General features: G+C 45.5%; 1 protein-coding gene across 2 annotated transcripts in view; it reads right to left on the bottom strand.

The window, feature by feature from the left end:
• SRGAP3 (SLIT-ROBO Rho GTPase activating protein 3) overlaps positions 1–27,913 on the bottom strand; it is a 143,324-nt gene that overhangs the window by 16,939 nt on the left and 98,472 nt on the right. Inside the window, exons 9-14 of one of the 2 annotated variants that reach the window (XM_075321585.1) lie at positions 19,658–19,855; positions 17,862–17,946; positions 17,715–17,742; positions 16,969–17,071; positions 10,485–10,545; positions 8,601–8,678 (exon numbers count right to left, since the gene is read on the bottom strand). In XM_075321585.1, coding sequence (XP_075177700.1) covers positions 8,601–8,678; positions 10,485–10,545; positions 16,969–17,071; positions 17,715–17,742; positions 17,862–17,946; positions 19,658–19,855 — 553 coding nt within the window. Of the gene's footprint in view, positions 1–8,600; positions 8,679–10,484; positions 10,546–12,493; positions 12,525–16,968; positions 17,072–17,714; positions 17,743–17,861; positions 17,947–19,657; positions 19,856–27,913 lie in introns of both variants that reach the window. The other variant, XM_075321586.1, reaches the window with a different exon arrangement.

Below are 27,913 nucleotides of genomic sequence, written 5' to 3'. Positions count from 1 at the left end.
GTCCGAGGTCTCGCACATGCGCCGTGCCACTGTAGTGGGACTGTGCACAGTGGGACCGCTGGTGACGTTGCGCAGGCACGAGATTATGGGTGGTGCTGTGATTTTCATCAGCAAGCTCCCGCCCATAATCTCGTGCCCGCGCTTTCCCCTCTGCCTCCACCGTTCTGCACATGCCCTGGCCAGATGACCCAACGTCACCTATTTCCCATCTAGCCCTGGAGCAGGAAATAGATGGGAGGAGTGGAGCAGGACACCACCGATCATCTGGCCAGGGCGTGCGCAGAACGGTGGAGGCAGAGGGGAAAGCGCGGGCACGAGATTATGGGCGGGAGCTTGCTGATGAAAATCACAGCGCCGCCCATAATCTCGTGCAAGCGCAACGTCACCAGCGGTCCAACTGTGCACAGTCCCGCTACAGTGGCACAGCGCATACGCGAGACCTCGGACGCACTGGGCGGCGTCCTGAGGTATGTAAATGAGCGTTGGGGGACGGCCTAAAGCGGCAGGAGGGACAGTAACGGACAACAGACAGCCCGCCCCCGTGGTAGAATTAACAAGATTTTGAAACTGAAAAGGTACCACTTTATAAACTATTTATTTTGATCTAAATGGGGGCAGAATCTTCTTTCTTTCTTTTCTGAACATTTTTTTTTTTTTTATCATAAAGGTTTTTATTGAGTTTTCAGAAAATTACAAACTTCTCATACAACAACATCAAGAACAGGAGCATTGAGTAGCAAGAGGTGGAATAGCCTCGAGCCATTATCAGAATATCAATCTGGGACATTAAATACCCCTTACAACAACAACCTGAACATAGGAGCAGGGAGGGAGGGGGGAAAGAGAGGGGGTGGGGGAAGCAGCTCTACAAGACATTCTTAGGCATAATCAATTTATTTATGGTGTAGGTGTCGGTATCTGGGGGAGGGCCGTTGCATAAAGGGAAGTGGCCCACGGGTGCCATTGTTTAAGTCTCGCCGTTCTCTTCTCTAGGTTGGGGGCCAAGTTGGTTTCGTATAGCCAGTGTAGGTTGATCCTCTCAATTAGATCTCTTTTTGTAGGGGGGATCACCGACCTCCACTTGTATGCCACACAGTACCTGCCAGCTATGAGAATGTGAGAAATGATGTTTTTTAAAAGATCCGGGATCCCATCTAAGCCAATGTGTAGCACCGCTAAGGTTGGGTTTGGAGAAAGGCGGAGACTAGTAACCTCATGGATTAGATTGAACACCTCCTGCCAGAAGTTAGATAACTTAGGGCAAAACCACCACATATGACATAAGGTGCCCCTGTGGTTGCAGCCCCTCCAGCACAGTGGTGACACATGTGGGGAAAAAGAAGCCAGTTTAGTAGGGGAGTTGTACCACCTCAGATGAACCTTTTTTAATTGCTCTATATGATTGAGACAAGAAGAGAACTTGTGGATCCATTTTGAGGCCGCGAACCATTCTTGCGGCGGAAGCGGAGAAGCTAGATCTTTTTCCCATTTGAGCATATACGGCAATTGTTTGTCCGGTTGTGGGGAGTTTAGCATATTATGGATATATGAAAGGCCTTTGATTTTGATATTTTGAAAGAATTTTTTAATTGAGGCGTGGTCAGCTGTCGTGGGAGCCGGGAGATGAGGAGCGGACTGAAGAAAGTGACGTATTTGAAAAAACTGGAATAGACTGTGTCGGGGAAAGTTAAATTTATCACACATTTCTGAGTACGGGAGTAGGACGCCTTCTCTATAGAGATCTGCTAGGGTGATTGGACCTCCACGTGTCCAGGCGGCAAGATTCAAGTTCGGAATGAAGGCTTCTAGCGATCTAAGGGGAATGCTGGGACCTAAAGCATGTGACACTGGCTTGCTCCACAAGGACCAAGCTTTCTTTAGAGCTGCTGTGGTGGGTAGAAGATCGCCGGGGGGCGAAGGGGTTAGGAGCAGGGAGTCTATGAATTGTTTAGGGGAGTGGACCTGTGCCCAGGTGTACTCAATCTGTAACCATCTTAAGTCTGAATCATTCCTCCACCAATCTCGAGCCGGTTCCAGGATAGCGGCTCTGTGGTATGTTAGAATATTAGGAATACCCATTCCTCCACCACTTAACGGGGCATGCATGCATCTCAGGGCTATTCTAGGTTTTTTCCCAGCCCATATAAATTTACTCATTAGCGAATGAATTTTGGTGAGATACCGTTGCGGAATTGTTAGGGGCAGGCACCGAAGTAAGTAGATAATTTTTGGGAGGCAGATCATTTTAAAGGTCTGCATTCTCGCCACCCAAGAGAGCGGGAGAAGAGAAAGGCGAGTAAGTTCTCTATCCAGTGAGGTGTGCAGGGTCAGCAGATTTTTCCGGATCACGGAGTGTAGCGGGGCCAGTATAATACCCAGGTAGGGGATACCCTCGTCTTCCCATTTGAAAGGGTAAAGATGAGAAAGAGTGGCTCTAGTTGAGGCGGGCAGGAAGAGCGGAAAAATTAAGGACTTGGTAATATTAAGCTTGTAATACGAGACTTGAGCGAAGGAGGACAGGATCTCCATTACGTGTTTTAGGGACACCTCTACATTAGTGCAGGATAAAATCACATCATCCGCATATAGACTGATCACATGGTTTGTACTCCCCACTCGAATCCCCGAGATCCGAGGGCATTCACGGATAGTCTGCGCCAGAGGCTCTATAGCAAGGGCATAGATGATAGGGGAGAGCGGACACCCCTGGCGTGTCCCATTGGATAATTCAAAACTCCGAGATATAAATCCGGATGCCAGAACTTTGGCGTTAGGGTTAGAGTATAGTGCCATTATGGCGGTAAGTATGGGGCCTTCAAATCCAAACTTGGCCAGTACAGATTTCAGATATCCCCAGTGCACCCTGTCAAACGCCTTCTCTGCGTCCAAGGACAGGAATACACTGGGGATTTTCCTCCCCTCAGCCACCGCAATCAGGTCCAGCATACGTCTCGTCCCATCTTTCGCCTGCCTCCCCGCCACAAACCCCACTTGATCCGGGGAAATCAGTGATGGAAGGACTTTATGTATTCTAGCTGAGATTATTTTGGCGTATAATTTTAAGTCGCAGTTTAGGAGGGATATTGGCCTGAAGTTTCCTGGTGATGTAGGGGGTTTTCCTGGCTTTGGCAGGGTAGTTATAATGGCCTCTAGATTATTTGGTGAAATATCTGCTGTGGTTCGCCAAGAGGAGAAAAGTCTCAGGAGGAAAGGAGACAGGGTTTCAGTGAATTGCCTATAATAGGAGTTAGTGAGGCCGTCTGGGCCTGGAGCTGAATTTCTTTTGGCTGTGATCACCGCCTGGCGAACCTCTTCCAGGGAGAAAGGGGAATTTAGTTGCTCTAGATGTACTGTAGATAACCGAGGAAGATTAATATTGTTTAAGAAGGAATTAATTGCCGATTGGGTAGGCTTTGGGGCAGTGGGGTCATTTTTAAGGTTGTAGAGAGACTGATAAAAATCAGCGAATGCATTGGCTATTTCCGTTGGGTTGCGTATTGTGGCATTAGAACCCGTCACGAGGTATTCAATTTTGTTTTGCATTTCTCGTTTTTTAACCCTCCTGGCTAGTAAGGCACCCGCCCTGTCACCCATCATATAGTACCGCTGTTTGAGGGATCTTAAATTTTTCTCATAGTCTACCATCAGCAATTGGCGGAGCTGTGTTCTTAGTTTCCTGAGTTCGTCAGATGTTGACATGTTTGGGGCAGATTTATTGTGGGCTTCTAAAAGCGCTATGTGGGACAGTAGAGCTTTGGAAGTTGCCTGACGCCTCCTTTTCTCCCTAGTGGCAATTTTGATGAATGACCCCCTAATAAAGGCCTTGTGTGCAGACCATAGCGTTTCCTCTGTCACCTCCTTGTTGTCATTAAATTTAAAAAACTCTGCGAGGTCGGCCTGCAACTCCTCAGAGATTTGTCTACAGGCCAGGAGGGAGTCATTCATGCGCCACCGGGTAAAAACGGGCGTGCGGCTTTGCTCCTGGACTGTCAGGTATATGGGGGCATGGTCCGACCAAGCTATAAGTCCAATTTTTGAATCTGAGCAATCCATAATAAGTGAGCTTTCAACCAGAAAGTAGTCCAATCTGCTGTATGAGGTGAACCGAGGTGAGAAGAATGTGTAGTCCCTCTCATTTGCATGTTGGTATCTCCATATATCATGGAGATGCCTTTCTGAAATTATTGTGCTCATTTCCTTCCTCTTTACAGCAGTATTGGAGCAATCCAGAGTGCTGGACATTAACATGTTAAAATCCCCGCAGATTATTTGCTTACCCTCTGTAACGGATGAAAGCTTGGAAAGAAACCTCCGCAGAAAGCTGATCTGACCAGAGTTGGGGGCGTAAAGGGTTGCAATAGTATACTTAGAGCCATTTATGGAGCAATTAATAATGGCGTATCTACCTTCAGGGTCTAAATGTTGGGAATGTAGTGTGAACGCAACAGTATTTTTTACACAAATGAATACTCCAGCCTTTTTTTTTTTCCCACAAGCCAGCAGTATGAAAGGAAATTTAGCATTATTTAACCTGTGCGAGTCCTCCTGGAGGAGATGAGACTCTTGACCACAAATCACGTCACATTTGGATTTAACCACTTCCCGCCAAAACATGGATCTCTTGGCCGGCGAGTTCAGGCCCCTAACATTTATAGACATACAGTTCAATACCATTGTACATGAAAAAAAGTCTCTTGCCTAGAGCTGCGGGGGGAGAAAGGAAGGTTAGCCAGGAAAGAGGTAACACTGACAACATTAACATCACTAACATTACTGATGTAGGGAGCATCAGTCCACATAGAAAAAAGCCCAAAAAGGGGGCCTGCGGTATGGTGGAAATGTACCGCCATGGGGGCTCAGGGTCCTGGTTGAACAGAACCAGCGGACCTTAAAAGTAGCAACTAAGTCTCAGCCGCGACTCAGACATATCACATAACTCACGCGACGGACCAATCTTCATTCACTTTATCCCTTTGGGATGATCCTGTGGCTCTTGGAGATCTGGCCGGGAGATTTGCCATGTTCCATGAGGATAGGAGCTTTGCCAACTGTTGTGGGGAATGGCAGACGTGGGTGTTTCCTGCACGGAAAAGCAGGATCTTTACAGGGAAACCCCATCTATAGGATATAGCTTCATCCCTGAGAATTTTGGTATAAGGGGCAAATTCCCTCCTTTTTGCCAGGGTTCCTGCAGACAGATCCGGAAAAATGGACAGGTGCTGGAATTGCTCAGACAGAGGCGGCCTCCTTCTCAGGGCTTGCAGCAGGGCTTCTTTGGTCTTGTAAAAGTGCAGGCGAGCCAAAGTGTCCCGGGGGGCATCAGCACTGAGGGATTTAGGCTTAGGGACTCTGTGTATTCTGTCCACCAGGAAATCAGTTGCAGACAGGTCTGGGAGCAGCTCCTGCAGCAAGGAGCCTAGAAAGCTCTGCAGCCCCTTGTCTGGTATGGCCTCTGGAATTCCTCTGATTCTTATGTTGTTTCTGCGGGACCTGTCCTCTAAATCCAAGACCTTGGTATGCAGCTTTTGCACTTGTTCCTCCAGTGCTGCATTGGCATCAATGAGGCTATTGTGTGACTTTGTCAGCTCCTGCATTTTAGTTTCAATGTGTGCTGTGCGACTGCCTATGGCAGTGATATCTCCCCTCAGCTCAGCCACCATATCTTTCCAATCCTGCTGCAGTGATGAGCGGAGGGCACTGAGCAGTTTCTGCATGGTACCTTTGGTAAGCGGTATATCTGCAGCGTCTGTGTCCAAGTCTGGGCCTGCTGTGGATCCCCTCCTGGATGAGCGTGAGGAAGCTGTGGAGGAGGATGCTGCTGCCATTTTCCCTCGTCCCGTGCTGGAGAAGAAGTCTGTAACTTTTGCCGGGGACGGCTTCTTCTGGGACTTTCCCCTTGGCATGCCACGTTCCTGGGTACCTCCGCAGCACTTTCCCCCCGTGTGCAGAGAGATTGGTGCCACTGGTGAGCCGCAGTGAGCCGGTTAGGAGTCGAGGTGGCTGGAGCTCAGCAGCTAGGTGACCGGTGCCATTAGCAAGCAGGCCACGCCCCCCTTTTCTGAACATTAATCTGCATTTTTCTAGTTTCATTTTTTATATGAAAAGATTTATCAATAATTCATAAGACAATAGACATACAAGGAGAATGAGTATATTAGGATACGGGAAGTCAAAAGAAGTGGGAATTTTGGCCTATAATTTATAAGTGGTTGTATGGTAATAGCACAAAGATAATTTGAAGAATTCCAAAAAATTTAGTAATGTAACAATTTCTGGATGTTATCCCGGCATTGAGAAAATGATGTTTATGTATTGTAATTGCACAAATGATATGTTTGTATGTTGACAACAGTTTCATCAATAAAACAGATTTGAAATAAAAGGGGGCAGAATAACTATAGGAAGCTTGCTAGAATGCAGCCCAGGAGCTGCAGAAGGGAAAACTTTTAGGTTTAGGGCAAAATTTCTGCTGACAGGTTCCCTTTAAATTTTGCAACTTTTTCATACCAGAAAGATAAATTCCGCTTCTGTGTTTTAATATCTGACTATTTTTAAAATGTTCCCTTGATAAATTAAAAAAAACAAACAAACATGTTTCCACTCAGGTCACAAAGTCCTAGGTCCCGGACCTTGTCCTGAGTTTTCAGATCTGTTTGTTACAATTCCGGAAGTCAGGAGAGAAAGATTTGTGTCTCTAGGTAAACCATTCAGTCTGATACATTGTATCAAAGCCTTCTGAGGCTTGTTAGCGCAAGAACGTCAACGGACAACAAGCAGAGATCTTGAAAAAGGTGAAAAAATAATGTCATTACATAATTATTACTATATACAGTGGGGAAAAAAAAGTATTTAATCAGCCACCAATTGTGCAAGTTCTCCACTTAAAAAGATGAAGTCGGCCTGTAACTGACATCATAGGTGACTACAACTATGAGAGACAAAATGAGAAAACAAATCCAGAAAATCACCGCGTGTGATTTGGCAAGATTTTTTTTTTTTTTTGCAAATTATTGTGGAAATTAAGTATTTAGTCATCTACAAAAAAAGCAAGATTTCTGGCTCTCAGAGACCTGTAACTTCTTCTTTAAGAGGCTCCTCTGTCCTCCACTCATTACCTGTAATAATGGCACCTGTTTGAACTTGTTATCAGTTTAAAAGACACCTGTCCACAACCTCAGTAACACTTCAAGCTCCACTATGGTGAAGACCAAAGAGCTGTCGAAGGACACCAAAAACAAAATTGTAGCCCTGCACCAGGCTGGGAAGACTGAATCTGCAATAAGCAAGCAGCTTGGTGTGATGAAATCAACTGTGGGAGCAATAATAAGAGAATGGAAGACATACAAGACCACTGATAATCTTCCTTGATCTGGGGCTCCACGGAAGATCTCACCCCGTGGGGTCAAAATGATCACAAGTACGGTGAGCAAAAATCCCAGAATCACACAGGGGGACCTAGTGAATGACCTCCATAGAGTTGGGACCACCGTTACAAAGGCTACCATCAGTTACACACTTCACCGCCAGGGACTCAGATCCTGCAGTGCCAGATGTGTTCCCCTGATTAAACCATTACATGTCCAGGCCCGTATGAAGTTTGCTAGAGAGCATTTGGATTATCCAGAAGACTATTGGGAGAATGTCATATGGTCTGATGAAATCAAAGTAGAACTGTTTGGTAGAAATAAAACTTGTCATGTGTGGAGGAGACAGAATACGGAGTTGCATCCAAAGAACACCATACCTACTGTGAAGCATGTGGGTGGCAACATCATGCTTTGGGGCTGTTTCTCTGCAAAGGTACCAGGACGACTGATCCGTGTATATGAAATAATGAATGGGGCCATGTGTCATGAGATTTTGAGTGCAAATCTCCTTCCATCAATAAGGGCATTGAAGATAATCCCAAGCACGCTGCCAGGGCAAGGAAGGAGTGGCTTCGTAAGAAGCATATGAAGGTCCCGGAGTGGCCTAACAAGTCTTCAGATCTCAACCCCATAGAAAATCTTTGGATGGAGTTGAAAGTCCATGTTGCCAGCGACATGCTCAAAACATCACTGCTCTAGAGGAGATCTGCATGGAGGAATGGGCCAACATACCACCAACACTGTGTGCCAACCTTGTGAAGACTTACAGAAAACGATTCACCTCTGTCATTGCCAACAAAGGATATAGAACAAAATATTGAGATGAACTTTTGTTATTGACCAAATACTTATTTTCCACCAGAATTTGCAAAAATAATCTTGCCAAATCAGATGCAGAGATTTTCTGGATTTGTTTTCTCATTTTGTCTCTCATAGTTGTGGTCACCTATGATGTCAATTACAGGCAAATCTCATCTTTATAAGTGGGAGAACTTGCACAATTGGGGGCTGAATAAACACTTTTTTACTCGACTGTACTTACAGAACAATAATTGGGAAAAAATGGCCAAACCTGAGGATTGTGTTGTACAGTCGTCCATGCAGTGTCCGTATATCGTTACTGCCATTCATTGCCCCCTATATACTGCACAACCACATTATCAGATACTTCTGAATGAAGTCATAGAAAGTCCGGTGTGGATACCGTACATTATTCTAGGCAGGGTCACTCACCTCTTTCAAAAGAATTCTTGATATCATTTACTTCAACTTGAGAACCGGGAACTCTGAATATTCCTTGTTGCTGGAGACCTGCAAAAACAGAAGGTGCTTAACTTTAATTATCAGAAACGACAAAGTATAGTTAGGGTCACATGTGGCGACGCAGCAGCGATCACAACGGCGATCTGACCTTATCAGGATCGCTGCGGCGTCGTTACATGGTCACTGGTGAGCTGTCAAACAGGCAGATCTCACCAGCGACCAGTGACCAGCCCCCAGCGACCCGTGGAAGCGATGCTGCGCTTGATAACTAAGGTAAATATCGGGTAACCAAGCAAAATGCTTCGCTGGTTACCCGATATTTACCTTGGTTACCAGCGCACACCGCTTAGCGCTGGCTCCCTGCACTCGTAGCCAGAGTACCTTTGCTTATTTACCCGATGTGTACTCTGGCTATGCGTGCAGGAAGCAGGGAGCCGGCACTGGCAGCCTGAGAGCGGCGGACGCTAGTAACCAAGGTAAATATCGGGTAACCAAGCAAAGCACTTTGCTTGCTTACCCGATATTTACCCTGGTTACAGCTTACCGCAGCTGCCAGATGCCTGCTCCTGCTCTCTGTTCGCTTCAGTTCGTCGCTCTCTCGCTGTCACACACAGCGATGTGCGCTTCACAGCGGGAGAGCAACGTCCAAAAAATGGTCCAGGACATTCAGCAACGACCGGCGACCTCACAGCAGGGGCCAGGTTGTTGCTGGATGTCACACACAGCGACATCGCTAGCAAGGTCGCTGCTACGTCACAGAAAATGGTGACTTAGCAGCGACGTCGTCGTCGCTGTCGTTGTGTGTGACATGACCATAAGGCTGGGCTCACATGTCCTCTAGTCATCCATAGGATTCATTAGAGACCCGTTTGCAAAAATGTTTTGCAAACACAACTTTTTTGCCCGTTGTTAATTAATGGATGTCGGCTTGATCTGCTATTTAACATGTGAATTCTATGGACAACGGATGCGTTAATGGATTGCTATTTATCGTCCATTTCTAATGGATCTATTAAGAAAACAACGGATGGCTAAATAGCAATCAGTTAACGGATCCGTTGTCCATAGACTATCATGTTAAAAAAACGGATCTGGCAGAAATCAGTTTCCCAACGGATTCATTCTAACATAGGACTATAGGACATGTGGACTAAAGGGTGCTTTACACGCTGCGACATCGCTACCAATAGCTAGCGATGTGGTGCGTGATAGCACCCGCCCCCGTCGTTCGTGCGACATTTGGTGATCGCTGCCGTAGCGAACATTATCGCTACGGCAGCGTCACACGCACATACCTTTTCAGCGACGTCGCTGTGACCGCCGAACAATCCCTCCTTCAAGGGGGAGGTGCGTTCGGCGTCATTGCGACGTCACTAAGCGGCCGTCCAATAGCAGAGGAGGGGTGGAGATGTGCGGCCGTAACATGCCGCCCACCTCCTTCCTTCCTAATTGCCGGTGGACGCAGGTAAGGAGATGTTCGTCGTTCCTGCGGCTTCACACATAGCGATTTGTGACGCCGCAGCAACGACGAACAACCAGCGGCATGCACCACCAACAATATTATGAAAAGGAGCGACGTGTCAACGATCAACGGTTTTTGACGTTTTTGCGATCGTTGATCGTCGCTCCTTGGTGTCACACGCTGTGATCTCGCTAACGACACCGGATGTGCGTCACTAATGACGTGAACCCGACGATATATCGGTAGCGATGTCGCAGCGTGTAAAGTACCCTTAGCCTAAGTCTTTAGTGTAAGAAAAGTAAGTGAACCCCTGACAAGTCACATTAACCTGACTCTTATTGCTCCCTATGTCCTCAGATCACAGATACACATGACAAGGACTCCGGACTCACCATATAAATTGATGTATCTGATGCAGCTCTCCACCACTAACGGGATGGCCTGACCCGAATCCTGGAAGATAACACATTCAGCAGGTAAATGTGGACGGTTCACAAGTTTTGGTCATCCACCTCCTGGAATAGTCACTCTGGGTCAGTCAGTCTTTGTCAGTTCTTGGTGAGGACCTATTTCTTGTAGAGTAGCTGCTCACCATGCAGCCTTGCCCTTTACTACCTAACCAACAGCAGCATAATCCTGCCCTGAAATACTCTGCGCTGTTGAGGAGACATTAAGGCCCTGTGCGCACGCTGCGGTTTTTACCGCGGTTTTGCTGCAGAAAATGTTTATAACCTTGCTGCAGTCCTTCGCCAGCAAAATCTATGGTAAAAAAATAAATGCTGCGCACACACTGTTTTTTTTTCACCAACAGGTATTGCTGCATGTTTTCTGCAGCAAAAAGAATTGCATGTCACTTTTTTTCCGCAGGTACCTGCAGTTTTTGCCATAGATAATGGTCAAAAAACGCAGGTAACAACCCACTGCAAAACTGCGGCAAATCACATGCAGTTTGCGGCGTTTTTTTACCACGGGTGTGTTAATCTTTCAGAGGGTCCGGAATTTTCTTAAGAAAATTCCATTTTCTAGTGCGCACAGGGCCTAAAGCTATGTGCGCATGATGAGTTTATCGTTGCAGGAGTTTCTGCCCCAAATCTGCATCTCTTGGGAAAAAAAAAACCAAAAACACGATTTTGATGCTCTTTTTTTGCATGCATTTTCTATGCATGCATTCGAGGATTGAAAAAATTCTGCAAAAAAAACAAAAAAAAAACGCTTATAGAATTGACATGCTGCAGATTTAGTTCTGCACCAAATCTTCAAGGGGAAAAAAAGCAACGTGTGCACAAAACGTCAGGATTCTCATTGACTTTGCTCACATAAGGACTTGCATGCAGTTTTGTGACAAAACTGCACTAAAAAAATGCATAAACAAAAATACAGAAAAAACGCACTGTGTGTACATAGACTTAGGGGTACTTTGCACGCTGCGACATCGCTAGCATCGGCTAGCGATGCCGAGTGCGATAGTACCCGCCCCCGTCGCACATGCGATATCTTGTGATAGCTGCCGTAGTGAACATTATCGCTATGGCAGCTTCACACGCACTTACCTGCCCTGCGACGTCGCTCTGGCCGGCGACCCGCTTCCTTCCTAAGGGGGCGGGTCCTGCAGCGTCACAGCGACGTCACACGGCAGGCGGCCAATAGAAGCGGAGGGGCGGAGATGAGCGGGACGTAAACATCCCGCCCACCTCCTTCCTTCCACATTGCCGGTGGAGGCAGGTAAGGAGATGTTCCTCGCTCCTGCGGCTTCATACACAGCGATGTGTGCTGCCGCAGGAACAAGGAACAACATCGTATCTCCTATTGGTGCGACATTATGAAATGTCCGACGCTACACAGATCCAGATTTTCGACGCTTTTGCGATCGTTTATCGGCGCATCTAGGCTTTACACGTTGCGACATAGTTATCGGGGCCGGATGTGCGCCACTTTTGATTTGACCCCGACAATATCGCAGTAGTGATGTCGCAACGTGAAAAGTACCCCTAACACTTCTCAGTGAATAACCTCCCACAAGATCAGCACACTCCTCACTTGAAATACTCTGTGCTGCTGTGGAACTGGTCTTATTTCAACAGATTCTTCCGGATATAAAAAATAAAAGCCAAAGTTTGGCATGGGAGGGTCTGACAGTCCGGTGATTTTTGGGACCTGGCATAGGGCAACAGACAAGGTGGATTTCTCCAGAATAATCCTATAGTTTCCTCTGGAGGAAAGCGAACATTTTCCCATATTCGTGCATATATAATATATCCTGCTGCCATTACTGCTATGCGCACAGTACTAGATCACAGGTCAGGGGTGATCATCAGCCACATCTATAGTCGCCCCCCATTTGGGTCAATGGTCAGGGGGCTACCCTCACATCACAGGGGATTGCACAGAAAAGGAGTAATACCTGGTTCCTGGCGCGAGTATTCCTCCGTCCTCTGATGTAACATACACAAACACACAGCAAATTCATCAGCGACAGGCACAGAGACAAAGAAAGAAGAAGTCAGCAGAGTCAGGAGCAAAAGAAGGACACAGGGGTCAATACCACCCCCCATCAGCAGTGCGGGGCGAAACGCGTCCGTCCTGGACCAGCACAGGAGTCCAGGCACAGCGTCATACAAAATATATACAAGGTGGTTGTGTACACGCACTCTTACAGAGGAAAGCATCAGTGCACTCCTCTCCTGACATACTCTGTGCTGCTGAAACCCTACTAATTATTTTATATTAGGCAGGAATTAGAAAGCTTGTCTGAACGAGCCCTAACTCTGCGACTTCCGACATGAGCCGCATACTCCTCTCCTAAAATAATGAGTGTTGTTGGAGACTCAACTTTACCCACTCTATAAAATCACGACGGCCACTAACCACAAGAGCGCTGGGATTAACAGGAATTAGGATTATTCTTCTATGTAATGCCCCCCATACACATTACATGGCTGACGGCCAGCAGACATGTTTGACAACGGCTTATCTCAAGAAAAACTAAAGATTGAGAGTCCAAAATCAGACATGACGGATCAATAACATTCTTGACAATTACCTGTACACATCTGTCAGTGATGATAATGTGTCACAGTCATGTGGTTTCTGGCAATAGAAGGTCACAGCGTTTGGCTGCGCAGAATGCTCCCTGCCTTTCCATTGTTCCTGCTGTCAGTATTCATTAATATAGGAAGCTTTCATGCTGGATACAGCTCTCCCCCTATTTGACCCAGCAGGAGCTCGACTTCCACCCAGCTGTTGATCATCAGTGTTCTCTTAATGTTTAAATACCCCTTCCTTCCTTTGGACTGGTGCTGGAGATATTTTTCAGTTCATTCAAGCTCTGATTGCAAGCAGGTGGCTTGTACTCCTCTGTGGTATCATTGCGGAAATCTCTACTGAACTTCTACGCGAGTCATCTAATGACAGGGGGAAAAGCATGAACTACTTGTGTGTCCTCCTGGTGTCTTCTATAATATTTAGTGGGGTTGACAAAGAGCTCATCCCATCTGTTCCCTAATTAGGATCCAGCACTAGGGATACCTAGGATCAGGTATCCGGCTCGGCGCATGGGTGCGAAACCTATCTAGGGTGGTGAGGGACCCCGGGGACTAGCGGTAGGGTCGGTCAGGGGTCACCATCTTCCTTTTCCCTAAACACAGGGTTTCCCTTCCCTTTCGCCGTTCGCTTGGTACTTCCCCACACCTAGCGTGACATAATGCGTATAGGGGCTTTACTCCTTCTGGTTCACCACACTTCTCCCTTGATATTTTCCTCGCTGCTAAAGGACCCTGCTCCAGCCATTTATATCTATCCTAAGAGGTTGATGAACCCACAAAATCAGCAGACATCTCCTGAAATACTCGGTGTAGCTGGAAGCCTGCGGTCAATTTCTGAGCAACCTCTTCGGACTCTCGCCCTCCCACCATCACACGGATGAATGGACATAAATCAAGATGGGCAGCATTTCAGATTTACTACTGGATTTCTTTTTTTGCAGTTTAATACTGGCAGCTTATAAAGAATCAAAAAAATAAAAGCATCGCCAAGACTTGGCATGATCGACTACTTAGTAGTGCAGTTATTTTTAACAGCACAAGACGCTTCTCCGGTTGTGGAGACACGGCGTCCTCCTGAGAGGCTTTTAGGTCTTCCATGTCTGGAGCAAACGGCATCACAGAGCATCCGGCAGAATGTAGGACAGTGATGGCTGATTGTGCTGGAAATATCTGCTGCCTGTTGTTAGGTCCCTTGCACAGCTGGGGGTTTGTTACAGTTGTATTGAAAAAATTATAATTGTATCCAATCTCCTTGAGCCAATTGCACCAACAGCACAAGTCTCTTCTGCGCTCCTTTTTTTAATACATTTTACCTGCACTGATACATTGTATCATTCTAGGGTACAGGCTGCTTACCCGAATCAAAGCCCCCTTTAAAAGGGATTGTCCACTACTTTCTCATTAGGATAGGTCATCAATGTCTGATCGGCCGGGGTCTGACACCCCTCACCCCCGCCGATGAGCTGTTCTCGGTCCCGGTGGCACCAGCAGGCAGCCGGAAATGCTTCGTTCCGGTGCTGCTCCGTCTTCTGATAACGGTCGCAGCCGGGTACTGAACATCCGAATCACATTCTAATCAATAGGAAGCGGATGTGCAGTACCCAGCCGTGGCTGCTATCAGAAGACGGAGCTGCGCCGGAACTGAGCATTTCCTGTTGCTGTTGTCGGGACTGAGGGGGTGCGGGGTGTCGGACCCTGGCCGATCAGACATTGATAACCTATCCTAAGGATAGCAATGAAAAAAAGATGAAAAGGCACTCACCGGTGAAGCTGTACAAAAATCCTTTATTGGAAAGCGGGTTATGAATCAGGGCATCAGGTGTGGACCCGTGGAAGCACCCCGAGAGGGCGCGAAACGGCCGTTGTCCGACATGTTTGTGTGTTTTCCCTCCCCTGATGCCCTGATCCGTAACCCGGTTTCCAATAAAGGATTTTTGTACAGCTTCACCAGTGAGTGCCTTTTCATCTTTTTTTCATTGCATTGTGCATGTGTTTTTGCTTTAAAAGTGCACCACAGTGGCTGTTTTGATTTTTTTTTGCCTGGCTGCTGAAGATATTAACCATCTGTGAACTGTGGCATTTGTTGTTTTTATTGGAGATGGTTTAACGGAGCCTCCAGGGTTACTGCTTGAACAGTGCCCAGCGTTTTCGTCTATGAACCTCTTAATTGAACTATCCTAAGGATAGGCCATCAATGTAAAAGTAGTGGCCAACCCCTTTAATATTAACTATAGATGAGTGAATGCAAATTTCTCCAACAAATTAGATTAGCCACGAATCGCAAGTCCTGCAAAGCTTCCACTTTCCTGGAAAACAAGTGTGTAACACTATAAAGGTCTCCTAGGACTGTATTTGATACCTACACAAACACAAGTCTTCCTAATATCAAGGTGACCACAGCATATCCAGCTATGGGCAAACGGATGGTAACCGTTCTTCCCTGTTGTGCTGTCACACACGATTTTTCATGATTATTCAATGATTTAAGGCTTTCCCTTCCTGTCTCGATGGCTGAGCTGTGACGTCCTCTCACTATTCAAATTCCTACAAATTGGCTGCTGCATTCCCAGCCTCAGCTTTTATACAGACTTTGATAGTCCTTCTTAAAGGGGTGGTTCACTACTCTGCAATAGTCGCCCCATCCCTGTATAACTGATAGGGAAGGCTTTTTCTAAATACCTTGTTCAGCTGATTCTGCCTCTGAGCGGCGCTATTGTGATCCGCTCATCCCCATGCAGTGATCCCCCTGTGCTTCGTGACCACTGAGATCCGGTGATGTCACGTCAGCTTTCAGTCGACCCAACATCACCAAGGTGGGCCCCAGTCTTCCTGAGTGCCTGGGCTGTGGACGGCGTTTCATCGCTCCTCACAGCCCAGCATTGCTCCTGCTTGCGGCGCTCAGCAGTCAAGGACGCCGAGTAGTGAAACACTGCCCACAGTCCAGTCAGGAAGACTGGGGCCGAGCTCAGTGATGTCAGGTCAACTAGACGTTGACGTGACATCACCGGATCTCAGAGAGCACGAAGCCCGGGGGGGATGGGGGGGTTACTTCATGGGAATGAGCGGACTGCAATAGCGCCACTCACAGGCAGAATTGGCTAAACAAGGTATTTAGAAAAAGCTTTCCCTATCAGTTTTACAGAGATGTGGCCACTACTGCAGATAAGTGAACCACACCTTTAAATGACTGTACTTCGGTGCATTATAGGGGGACCCTGCACAGTCGCACCCGAGGTCATGTGAGCCTTCTCTGCCTGATGCAATTGTCTGGCAATTTGTACAAATTTTCTAATTTTCTGGGTTGGTTGCATTTTGCAAAATTCTACATGAATTTGATTCTTATTAAATAAATTTGCTCATCTCTAAACGTAACACGATAACCCCGATCCCCTGGGACGTAGCAATAATGATGGGAACGATTTTCTAAGCTCTTCTGCTGAGGACATCACTTATTCTGAAGGGTTTCCATTTCATCTCCCGGGATTTGTTGCCTTTGAGCAGCACAGATCGGGCATCTCTGCACAGAATTGATCCGAGGGCCGCGCTCCCCTCACGGGCCATCAGAGAGATGAGACATTACAGCACATAACCACGGAATGCATATGGCGCTACATTGTATCACAGATTCTGGAAAATGTCTGCACTGGTGGAATGACATCGATGTCGCTGTCGTAACTACCCCATGTCCTCAAAAGCAGAAACCTATAGGAGAGCGTCAGAAAGGAGGTACAGAGGCTGAGAGGAGGAGCGCAGAGCGGTAGGTGAGGAGGAAGCCGTGCTGAGAGAGTCACAGGCGCAGCAGCAGACTCAGACCCCACACAGCGACCACCAGTACCTGGATGAACTGCTCCATATTCCCATTAAAGAGCATGTGGCTATAAAGAGAGCGAGGTCTGGGCTTCCTCATTTTCTGAGGTTTAGGGGGAAGACTCGGGGGCCTGGGGGAAATGGAATAATGTGTCAATAACGTTGTGAACATTTTTGTAAAAGCTGAAGTTACAACAAAATTTACAGCAATATTTAAAGGGAATCAGTCAGCAGGTTTTCGCCACCTAAATCTGAGAGCTGCATAATGTAGAGACAGAGACCCTGATTCCAGCGATGTGTCACTTACTGGGCTGCTTAGTGTAGCTTTGATAAAATCACTGATTAAATCAGCAGGAGAGTATCATTACAGGACTACTTAGTGTGCTGCCAGGTAGTCCAGCATATTCATGAGCTCTGTATAACTGCTAGATCTGGAGCAGAGAATTAATTTTATCAAAATGACAGCAAACAGCTTAGTAAGTGATATGTGGCTGGAATCAGGGTCTCTGTCTCTACATTATGCTGCTCTCAGATGGAGGAGCAAAAACCTGGTGACAGATTTCCTTTAAGGCAAGCTAAAACTACACTGAGGATAGGGCCATCACAATATAGGATAAATGGCAGGGCAACTAAAGGAAATCAAAGCCAATGCAACTACTGCAAAACATATCCCAGCACATCTGACCCTGACTGATCACTACCGCCATGTAAATCCATAACACAGCGGTCCCATTGATTTATCATTGAGGTCACTAAAATCCATTTAGTGCTTACCTAGTGGTTCCATAGTTTGCTCTCTCTCCTGAAAACAAAAGAACATATACATATTATTTATATGGTACAGAGATCAGGCCAGATATACAGTATAGGAGTTAAAAGCACAAGTCACCTGCACATGTAAATACACCCAACATCTCCTACCTTCTCCCAGTGCTTGCTTCAGAAGATCGTGCTTAGCTTGTAGCTTGGTGATGAGATTACTGCCATTCAAATATTCCTTAAATTTCTGAAATAAATATAAACATAAAATATATTATATATAGAGGGCAGTATTATAGTAGTTATATTCTTGTACATAGGGGCAGTATTATAGTGGTTATATTCTTGTACATAGGGGCAGTATTATAGTAGTTATATTCTTATACATTAGGGCCAGTATTATAGTAGTTATATTCTTGTATATAGGAGCAGTATTATAGTAGTTATATTCTGGTACATAGGAGCAGTATTATAGTAGTTATATTCTTGTATATAGGGGCAGTATTATAGTAGTTATATTCTTGTACATAGGAGCAGTATTATAGTAGTTATATTCTTGTATATAGGAGCAGTATTATAGTAGTTATATTCTTGTACATAGGGAGCAGTATTATAGTAGTTATATTCTGGTACATAGGAGCAGTATTATAGTAGTTATATTCTTGTATATAGGGGCAGTATTATAGTAGTTATATTCTTGTACATAGGAGCAGTATTATAGTAGTTATATTCTTGTATATAGGAGCAGTATTATAGTAGTTATATTCTTGTACATAGGGGGCAGTATTATAGTAGTTATATTCTTGTACATAGGGGGCAGTGTTATAGTAGTTATATTCTTGTACATAGAGGCAGTATTATAGTAGTTATATTCTTGTACATAGGCGCAGTATTATAGTAGTTATATTCTTGTACATAGGAGCAGTATTATAGTAGTTATATTCTTGTTCATAAGGGCAGTATTATAGTAGTTATATTCTTGTACATAGAGGCAGTATTATAGTAGTTATATTCTTGTACATAGGCGCAGTATTATAGTAATTATATTCTTGTACATAGAGGCAGTATTATAGTAGTTATATTCTTGTACATAGAGGCAGTATTATAGTAGTTATATTCTTGTACATAGGGGCAGTATTATACTAGTTATATTCTTGTACATAGGAGCAGTATTATAGTAATTATATTCTTGTACATAGGGGGCAGTATTATAATAGTTATATTTTTGTACATAGGAGCAGCATTATAGTAGTTGTATTCTTGTACATAGGGGCAATATTATAGTAATTATATTCTTGTACATAGGGGGCAGTATTATAGTGGTTATATTCTTGTATATAGGGGGCAGTATTATAGTAGTTATATCTTTGTATGTAGGCAGCAGTATTATAGTAGTTATATTCTTGTACATAGGGGCAGTATTATAATAGTTATATTCTTGTACATAGGGGCAATATTATAGTAATTATATTCTTGTATATAGGAACAGTATTATAGTAGTTATATTCTTGTATATAGGGGGCAGTATTATAGTAGTTATATCTTTGTATGTAAGCAGCAGTATTATAGTAACTGTACAGTGTAACTTGAGTATAATTACTGCAGCAGAGAGGGCAGTAATAATTGTGCATGGAATTGATCTTTAAATCTCATGGTATCTCTTCCCGGGAACTTATTTCCTAAATTGGAATATTCTGGATGAATCACATCTGGGAATATATTACATTAAGCTCCTCTGTTATAGTGCTGGATATCATCTCTGGGTTATATGACATTATGCAGGCGCAGGATCTGGCATGTGTAACTGTACAGCATACGACCTGGATGAATTGAATTTTGTCCTTCCTCGGGGCCATTACTAGATCATTTTACTCGTGTTTCTAATTGTTCTATTACATTGGACCATAAGACTTCATTGGGTGAAGATGGCGTCATTCAGTGATAGGAGCGTCTCTTACTGAGAAGTAGAAGCTCTCCGTCTCCTGCTGGTTGGCTCTTCTCTTAGAGATGTTCAGCTTGCTCATATAGGTCTCGGAGGCGGCGGATTTGATGGACTCAGTGGAGCGACTATGCTGGAAGGCATCAGATACGTCAAAGTCCTCGACCGTCAACATGTCCTGCAAAGTTTGCATGGTGGCGTCCAGGGTCTTCCTCACCTGCCCAGCACATACAATTACCGTAATTAGAGGGGTCAGATAAGGTCACTTACAAATGGTTTACTATAAAAAGTCAATGCTATGTTAAGAATCCCCATGGAGCAGTTTTATTCTTGTTCATAAGGGCAGTATTATAGTAGTTAGATTATTGTACATAAGGGCAGTATTATAGTAGTTATATTCTTGTACATAGGGGGCAGTATTATAGTAGTTATATTCTTGTACATAGGGACAGTATTATAGTAGTTCTATTCTTGTACATAGGAGCAGTATTATAGTAGTTATATTCTTGTACATAGGAGGCAGTATTATAGTAGTTATATTCTTGTACATAGGAGCAGTATTATAGTAGTTATATTCTTGTACATAGGAGCAGTATTATAGTAGTTATATTCTTGTACATAGGGGCAGTATTATAGTAGTTATATTCTTGTACATAGGGAGCAGTATTATAGTAGTTATATTCTTGTACATAGGGGCAGTATTATAGTAGTTATATTCTTGTACATAGGGGCAGTATTATAGTAGTTATATTCTTGTACATAGGGGCAGCATTACAGTAGTTATATTCTTGTACATAGGGGGCACATGGTTGTCCCCCAACTTTCCTAGAGTCCTGAACGGCAAATCTGCCTGGCTATGTAAAACTACAGGACAAGACACGGCTGGACAGAATCATTACTGACTTGACAGATGAGGACGATTCAAGGACGTACAGTAATTTCATATGCAAAACAAAGCACGCAATTGTGTCAGCCCAGAGAGCGGGATTGATAGTGGGCGCCCCGGGGCACAGCCATGTTTAATCACCTCATCTGCCAACTCTATTAACACGAAAAACTGCAAGAGGACGACGTAAAAGAGGACCGAGAATAGACTGACTGCAGGACGAGCGCTGCGAGGAATGAATTATATATACAATGTATACAAATAACAGCAAGGAAAAGATACAGGAACAAACTGCGTTCTGTGTGTGATGCAGAATGATACTTTGTAACATTAATAGCATCATTTGGCGACGCAGAATATCACAGGACACAATAACCATTATGTGATACCGAATACTCGTATTAATATTAATGATCACTGAAAACTTGGCAGAATTCAACAGTACAAGCAAATATGAGAAACTCTGATATATTTTAGCTGAGAAATCTGCTTTCTCCACTTATGAGCCATTTCTTCTGTTCTTGCCTCCTGATCTCATGATTTACTCTGAAAAACTGCTAAAAACCATCTTGTTCAAAGCAAGAGGAAGAGGAAATGCCAGATCACAGAGGGAACGGATTAGAGATAGTCATTAAAGTATATATGGATATGGGAGAAAGGCAGACCCATGCTGCTGATTTCTATAAGGTTTATATCCCACTCCAGAGATGGATTCAAAGCCACACTACTTAGTATTGCTGTATAGTGTCCTCCTTGGCACTCCTGCTTCCTATTAAATGTTTTATGTCAACTCACAGCTTTTCAATCCTGCTCTATAATGTCTTTCTAGTGTTTTATCTCACCCCAGTGCTGGATTCACATCTACGCTTTTCAATGCTGCTATAATCATATCCAACATAGTACAGATATCTAGTAAGTGTTTTATCTCACCCCAGTGCTGGACTCATAGCTACACTGTTCAATGCTGCTATATAATGTCTAACATAAAGCAGCTATCTAGTAAGTGTTTTACCTCACCATAGTGCTGGATTCACAGCTACACTTTCCAATCCTGGTATATAATATCCAACATAGTACAGTGTTATGATCCGGAACCATGGAAGACCACCATAAATCATTGGTAAAAGGTGACAAGAGCATTGGCAACTAATCTGGCCGCCATCCCCTTACTAACCATCAACACTAGAAGTAGCCGAGGGGTGAACTAACATCCTGTGCACCGCGAACCCAGCCGGAGAACTAGCTATCCTAATGGAAGGAAAGATGAATAATTCTCTGCCTCAGAAAATAGATAAAAAATAGCAAGCCCCTCACATGAAAAGACTGCGGTGATATAAGAAAACACAATACACAGATAGATGATAGGATTAGCAAAAGGTGAGTCCCTACTGACTAAATAGGACAGGATAGGAAAGGGACTGATGGTGGCCAGAGAAAAACCCTGCAAAAATCCAAAAACCTGATAGTACAAAAAGCCCTCAGATCACTAGATCTGAACTCCGTCCTATACCAGGCGCTCGTCATACCAATGAACAGAAAGCAGGAACCATTACAAATTCAAGAAGCAACAAACACATGGACTTATAGGAGCAATACTCCAAACATAGCTGCAGGAAGCTTCCCAGCTAAGCAACTGAGAGGGAAGATTCCTGCATGCAAACACACTGACAATAACCACAGTAAATGACAAACTCAGATCAGAGCAAAAAGAACCAAACAACAAATAAAGAGCCAAGCACTTATCTGGGGTAGATGTGGTCTGGAGCAGGAAGAAGCAGGCTGGTGAACAAAAAACAACTGATATCCAGCATAGCCTGCCAGCAGACCAAGGTTTAAATAGGCAGAGAGTTAGCAATGGAAACGCCCATTGCTCAACACACCTGGTCTCTGTCCAAACCATTCTGGCCACAAGAGGGAGCCTCACAGCAGCAAAAGCATAACTGACATTCACAACAATCTAGTAAGTGTTTTATTTCACTCTAGTGCTGGATTCACAGCTACACTTTCCAATCCTGCTTTATAATGTCCAACATAGTGCAGATTTCTTTTTTTAATTAAATGTTTTTATTAAAGTTTTACAAGTTACAACCAAATAAACATTGGAGGCTACCCAGCCTCTACCCCCCTCCCAACCCTCCCTTCCCCAACAAACATAACATAGTGCAGATTTCTAGTAAGTGTTTTATCTGACCCCAGTGCTGGACTCATAGCTACATTTTTCAATCCTGCTATATAATATTCAACTTAGTGCAGATATCTAGTAAGTGTTTTATCTCACCCCAGTGCTGGATCCTCATCTAAATTGTTCAGTACTGTAGTATAATGTTCTGCATTCTGCAGCTTTGTAGTAAGCATTTCAGGAGTACAAAGTGTTCAGTGCTCAGAGAAACAGCCTAAAAGGAGGCTAAACCCAACCACCACTGAGCAAAACAGGAGTACAAAGTGTTAAGTGCTCAGAGAAACAGCTTAAAGCCTGCTTTACACGAGACGACCGATTGTACGATAGCACGATCGATCGTACCCGCCCCCGTTGTTTTTGCGCTAATTGCCCGTGGCGAACAAACTCGTTTAACCCCCCGTCACACATACTTACCTTCCGGACAACCTCGTTGTGGGCGACGAACGTCCACTTCCTGGAGTGGGAGGGACGTTTGGCGTCACAGCGACGTCACACGGCATCCGGCCAATAGAAGCGGAGGGGCTGAGATGAGCAGGATGTAAAAATCCCGCCCACCTCCTTCCTTCCATTAAGCCGTCGGGTGCTGCGGGAGGCAGGTAAAGCTGATGTTCATCATTCCCGGGGTGTCACACGGAGCAACGTGTGATGCCACGGAAACGATGAACAACCGCCGCCATTTTAATTACACAATTTTATGAAACCTAGCGACGAGTACACAACTTGCGATTTGTGAGCGATACTGCGTCACTAGGAGGTGTTCCACGAGACGACGTCGTGTACGATGCCGGATGTGCGTCACGAAAACCGTGACCCCGACGATGCATCGCACGATCAGTCGTTTCGTGTAAAGCCCTCTTAAGAGGAGCCTGAACCCAACCACCACTGAGCAAGACACAGAAGTACAAGGCGTTTAGTACTCAGAAATACGGGTGAGGTGAGCAGGCTGATCCCGACCACCACTGAGCAAGACAGAGAAAGAAGTAAACGGTGTTCAGTGCTCAGAGACATGGCCAAGGTGAGGAGGCTGAACCTGATCAAGACACAGACGTACAAGGTGTTCAGTGCTCAGAGAAACAGCTGAGGTGAGGAACCTGACAACCATTGAGAAGGACACAGAACAATAAAATGGTATACACTGCCCAGAGTCATGGCCGGAGTGAGGACGCTGCTGCTGACCAGCACTGAGCAAGATACAGAAGTACAATGTGTTCAGTGCTCAGATATGGCTGAGATGAGGAGGCTGATCCTGACCACCACTGAGCAAAACACAGAAGAACAAGTTGCTCAGTTTGAAGAGACATGGCCGAGGTGAGGAGGTTGCTCCTGACCACCACTGGGCAAGATACAGAAGTACAAGATGTTCAGTGCTCAGAGATATGGCTGAGGTGAGGAACCGGAACCTGACCACCACTGAGCAAGATACAGAAGTACAAGGTGTTCAGTCCTCAGAGATATGGCTGAGGTGAGGAACCGGAACCTGACCACCACTGAGCAAGATACTGAAGTACAAGATGTTCAGTGCTCAGAGATATGGCTGAGGTGAGGAACCGGAACCTGACCACCACTGAGCAAGATACTGAAGTACAAGGTGTTCAGTGCTCAGAGATATGGCTGAGGTGAGGAACCGGATCCTGACCACCACTGAGCAAGATACAGAAGTACAAGATGTTCAGTGCTCAGAGATATGGCTGAGGTGAGGAGGCTGATCCTGACCACCACTGAGCACGGAAGAACAAGTTGCTCAGTTTGAAGAGACACGGCCGAGGTGAGGAGGCTGAATCTGAACACCCTTGATCAAGATACAGAAGTACAAGGTGTTCAATGCTCATAGACGAGGCGGAGATGAGGACAGGAACAGACCTCCACTTCCACTCTGACACTAGAAGGTAGAGGTGGGGTCTTGCTATGAGTTGGGATTATTACTTGGCAGTGAGTTGGACCTTTTTGGGTTGAAGATGGATTCAAAACTAACTCCCAAAAATCCTGGCGGTTATCAGAGGACACTTTCTACAAGCAGAGGGACAGGAATAAGTCTGCAGCTTTTCAGAAAACCAAGATTTTTCTGCCGGACAGTGCTCCGCTTATGTATTAGGCTGCTTTCACACTACGTTTTTTTAACATGCGTCCTGAATGGTTTTTTAACACAAAAACGGATCCAGTGCAAATGCGTTTTCATTTCAATGCATTTGCAATGGACTTGCGTCAACATGCGTTCACATGCGTTTGCGTGCGTTATAGTGAGAATCCAGCGACTTGCAGTTTTTTTAACTTTTTTCAAAAACGCTACTTGTAGCGTTTTTGAGCTGCGTCCAAATACTGTTTTTCATTGGATCCTGACTATAATGCACGCAAACGCATGTGAACGCTGGCATGCTGATAGATAGGATCCTGCTTGCTCTACTGAGCATGCCCAGAAACCAGCCTGGTGTGATCAGTCTCTCCCCCTCCCCACCTCTCCCCCTCCCTCTCCCTCTCTCCCCACCTGAGAGCGGCGGACATTCGTAACCAAGGTAAATATCGGGTAACCAAGCAAAGCGCTTCGCTTAGTTACCCGATGTTTACCTTGGTTACGTGTGCAGGGAGCAGGCAGCCCGGCTCCTAGCAGCTGCGGATGCTCGTAACCAAGGTAAATATCGGGTATCCAAGCAAAGCACTTTGCTTAGTTATTTGATGTTTACCTTGGTTACCAGCGTCCGCAGCTTTTAGATGCCGGCTCCCAGTCTATCACGTTCCGTTCCCCTCACTCCCGATCACATGAATTCAATGCCCGCCCATAAACTTCAAGTGGCAGGATCCTGCAAAATAACACATGCGTTTTTCTTTGCAAAAACAGGATCCACTTTTACAGCAAAAAAAAACGTTCATGACGCATGTTAAAAAAACGTAGTGAAAGCGGCCTTAAAGTGTCCACTGCTCAGTGCCAGTAATGGCCATACGGATGAAGGATAATGACCCAGGTCCTTCCTCACTAGACCAAAACCCTAGAGAACCTGTGAGCCTTTTTTACACGGGAAATTTATGGTGAAGGAGAACAGTGGCTTCTCTGAGCATGATCTAACATTGGGGTTGGTGCTGCAAAAAAAGTTGATTGTCAACAAATTAAAATGGAATAACCAGTATTTTTTTTTTAAATTTTCTTGTGGGGTTAAGAACTTCCAGGCAGATAATTGCTAACTATCTGCCTGTTCTGGCTGGCGTCAATCTCTGCAGGCGTAGAACTGTAACGGAGCACTCCTGCTGGCAACTCTGCAGCTACCATTGACGTCACGTCAACAGAGCAGCTTCTTAATGTCCGCTCTCCTCCGTTGACAGGGTGTCTCTACCAGTGTCATGCTGATTGACAGCCAGGTCCCAGCTGCTTAACTGTGGGGATCCGGCTGTGAATCAGAATGATGTTGACAATGATGTCATGCCGATAGAACAGAGCTGTGCTGGCTGCGGTGGGGGGCTGTGCTGGCTGCGGTGGGGGGCTGTGCTGGCTGTGCTGGCTGCGGTGGGGGGCTGTGCTGGCTGCGGTGCGGGGCTGTGCTGGCTGCGGTGCGGGGCTGTGCTGGCTGCGGTGCGGGGCTGTGCTGGCTGCGGTGCGGGGCTGTGCTGGCTGCGGTGCGGGGCTGTGCTGGCTGCGGTGGGGGCTGTGTGGAGCAAGAATGTGCGGCGGTTGAGATACTCTGTTGGCGGTGTGGGTTTCAAATAATGGCGCGTGTGCAGATTGAGCTCTTGGCTCAAGATCTCATCTGCCCATGCGCCGCCTTGGGCCACTGATCTCCCAGCAGCAGTCTTAAGGAAAATGGCCCCTGAAGGAGGCGTGTGCATAGATGAGGTCTCAGCTTGTCATTGAGCAGAGAGCTTAATCTGCACATGCGCCGACTCCAGGCACCATTTCTTTGAAGCCCGCAACACTGACAAAGCATCTGTGACACCCGCCACACCACCCTACTCCATATAGCGAGACGTTGCCTGCAGCCAGCACAGCCCCCACCGAAGCCAGCAGCATCGCCCTACTCCAACACCGCCCCTGCCTCCTTTGACCCCACTTCACCGCCGCTGAGGCCCCTGCCTCCGGTAAGACGAACCCCATTTTTTTTTACTCTTTTTTATCTCTAAATTTGGGGTGCGTCTTATAATCCGGTGCATCTTATAAAACGAAAATATGGTACTTGAAATAACTGGCATGAAAGTCTTGTTGTTTTTCTATGGGCACACTGTACAGTCATGGCCAAACGTTTTGAGAATGACACCAAAATTCTATTTTCACATGATCTGGTTTTTAATTGTGTTTGTCTGATGTTTACATCACATACAGAAATATAATTGCAATCATATTATGAGTACCAAAAGGTTATATTGACAGAATGAGTTAATGCAGCAAGTCAATATTTGCAGTGTTGACCCTTCTTCAGGACCTCTGCAATTCTCCCTGGCATGCTCTCAATCAACTTCTGGACCAAATCCTGACTGATCGCTGTCCATTCTTGCATAAGCAATGCTTGCATTTTGCCAGAATTTGTTGGTTTTTGTTTGTCCACCCGTCTCTTGATGATTTCCCACAAGTTCTCAATGGGATTAAGATCTGGGGAGTTTCCAGGCCATGGATCCAAAATCTCTGTTTTGTTCCATGAGCCATTTAGTGATCACCTTTTGCTTTATGGCAAGGTGCTCCATCATGCTGGAAAAGGCATTGTTGGGCGCCAAACTGCTCTTGGACAGTTGGGAGAAGTTGCTCTTGGAGGACATTCTGGTACCATTCTTTATTCATGGCTGTGTTTTTAGGCAAGACTGTGAGTGGTGCGATTCCCTTGGTTGAGAAGCAACCCCACACATGAATGGTTTCAGGATGCTTAACAGTTGGCATGAGACAAGACTGGTGGTAGCGCTCACCTCTTCTCTCCTAATAAGCTGTTTTCCAGATGTCCCAAACAATCGAAAAGGGGATTCATCTGAGAAAATGACTTTACCCCAGTCCTCAGCAGTCCACTCCCTGTACCTTTTGCAGAATATCAGTCGGTCCCTGATGTTTTTTCTGGAGAGAAGTGGCTTCTTTGCTGCCCTCCTTGAAACCAGGCCTTGCTCAAGCAGTCTCCGCCTCACAGTGCGTGCAGAAGCACTCACACCAGCCTGCTGCCATTGCTGAGCTAGCTCGCCACTGCTGGCAGTCCGATCCCGCAGCTGAAACAGTTTTAAGATACGGTCCTGGCGTTTGCTGGTCCTTC

Source organism: Anomaloglossus baeobatrachus, chromosome 8 (genome assembly GCF_048569485.1).
Source record: "Anomaloglossus baeobatrachus isolate aAnoBae1 chromosome 8, aAnoBae1.hap1, whole genome shotgun sequence".
In the NCBI taxonomy this organism is placed as follows: domain Eukaryota; kingdom Metazoa; phylum Chordata; class Amphibia; order Anura; family Aromobatidae; genus Anomaloglossus; species Anomaloglossus baeobatrachus.
The sequence above is the reverse complement of the archived record's forward strand: the minus strand, read 5'-3'. Positions and strand labels throughout refer to the sequence as shown.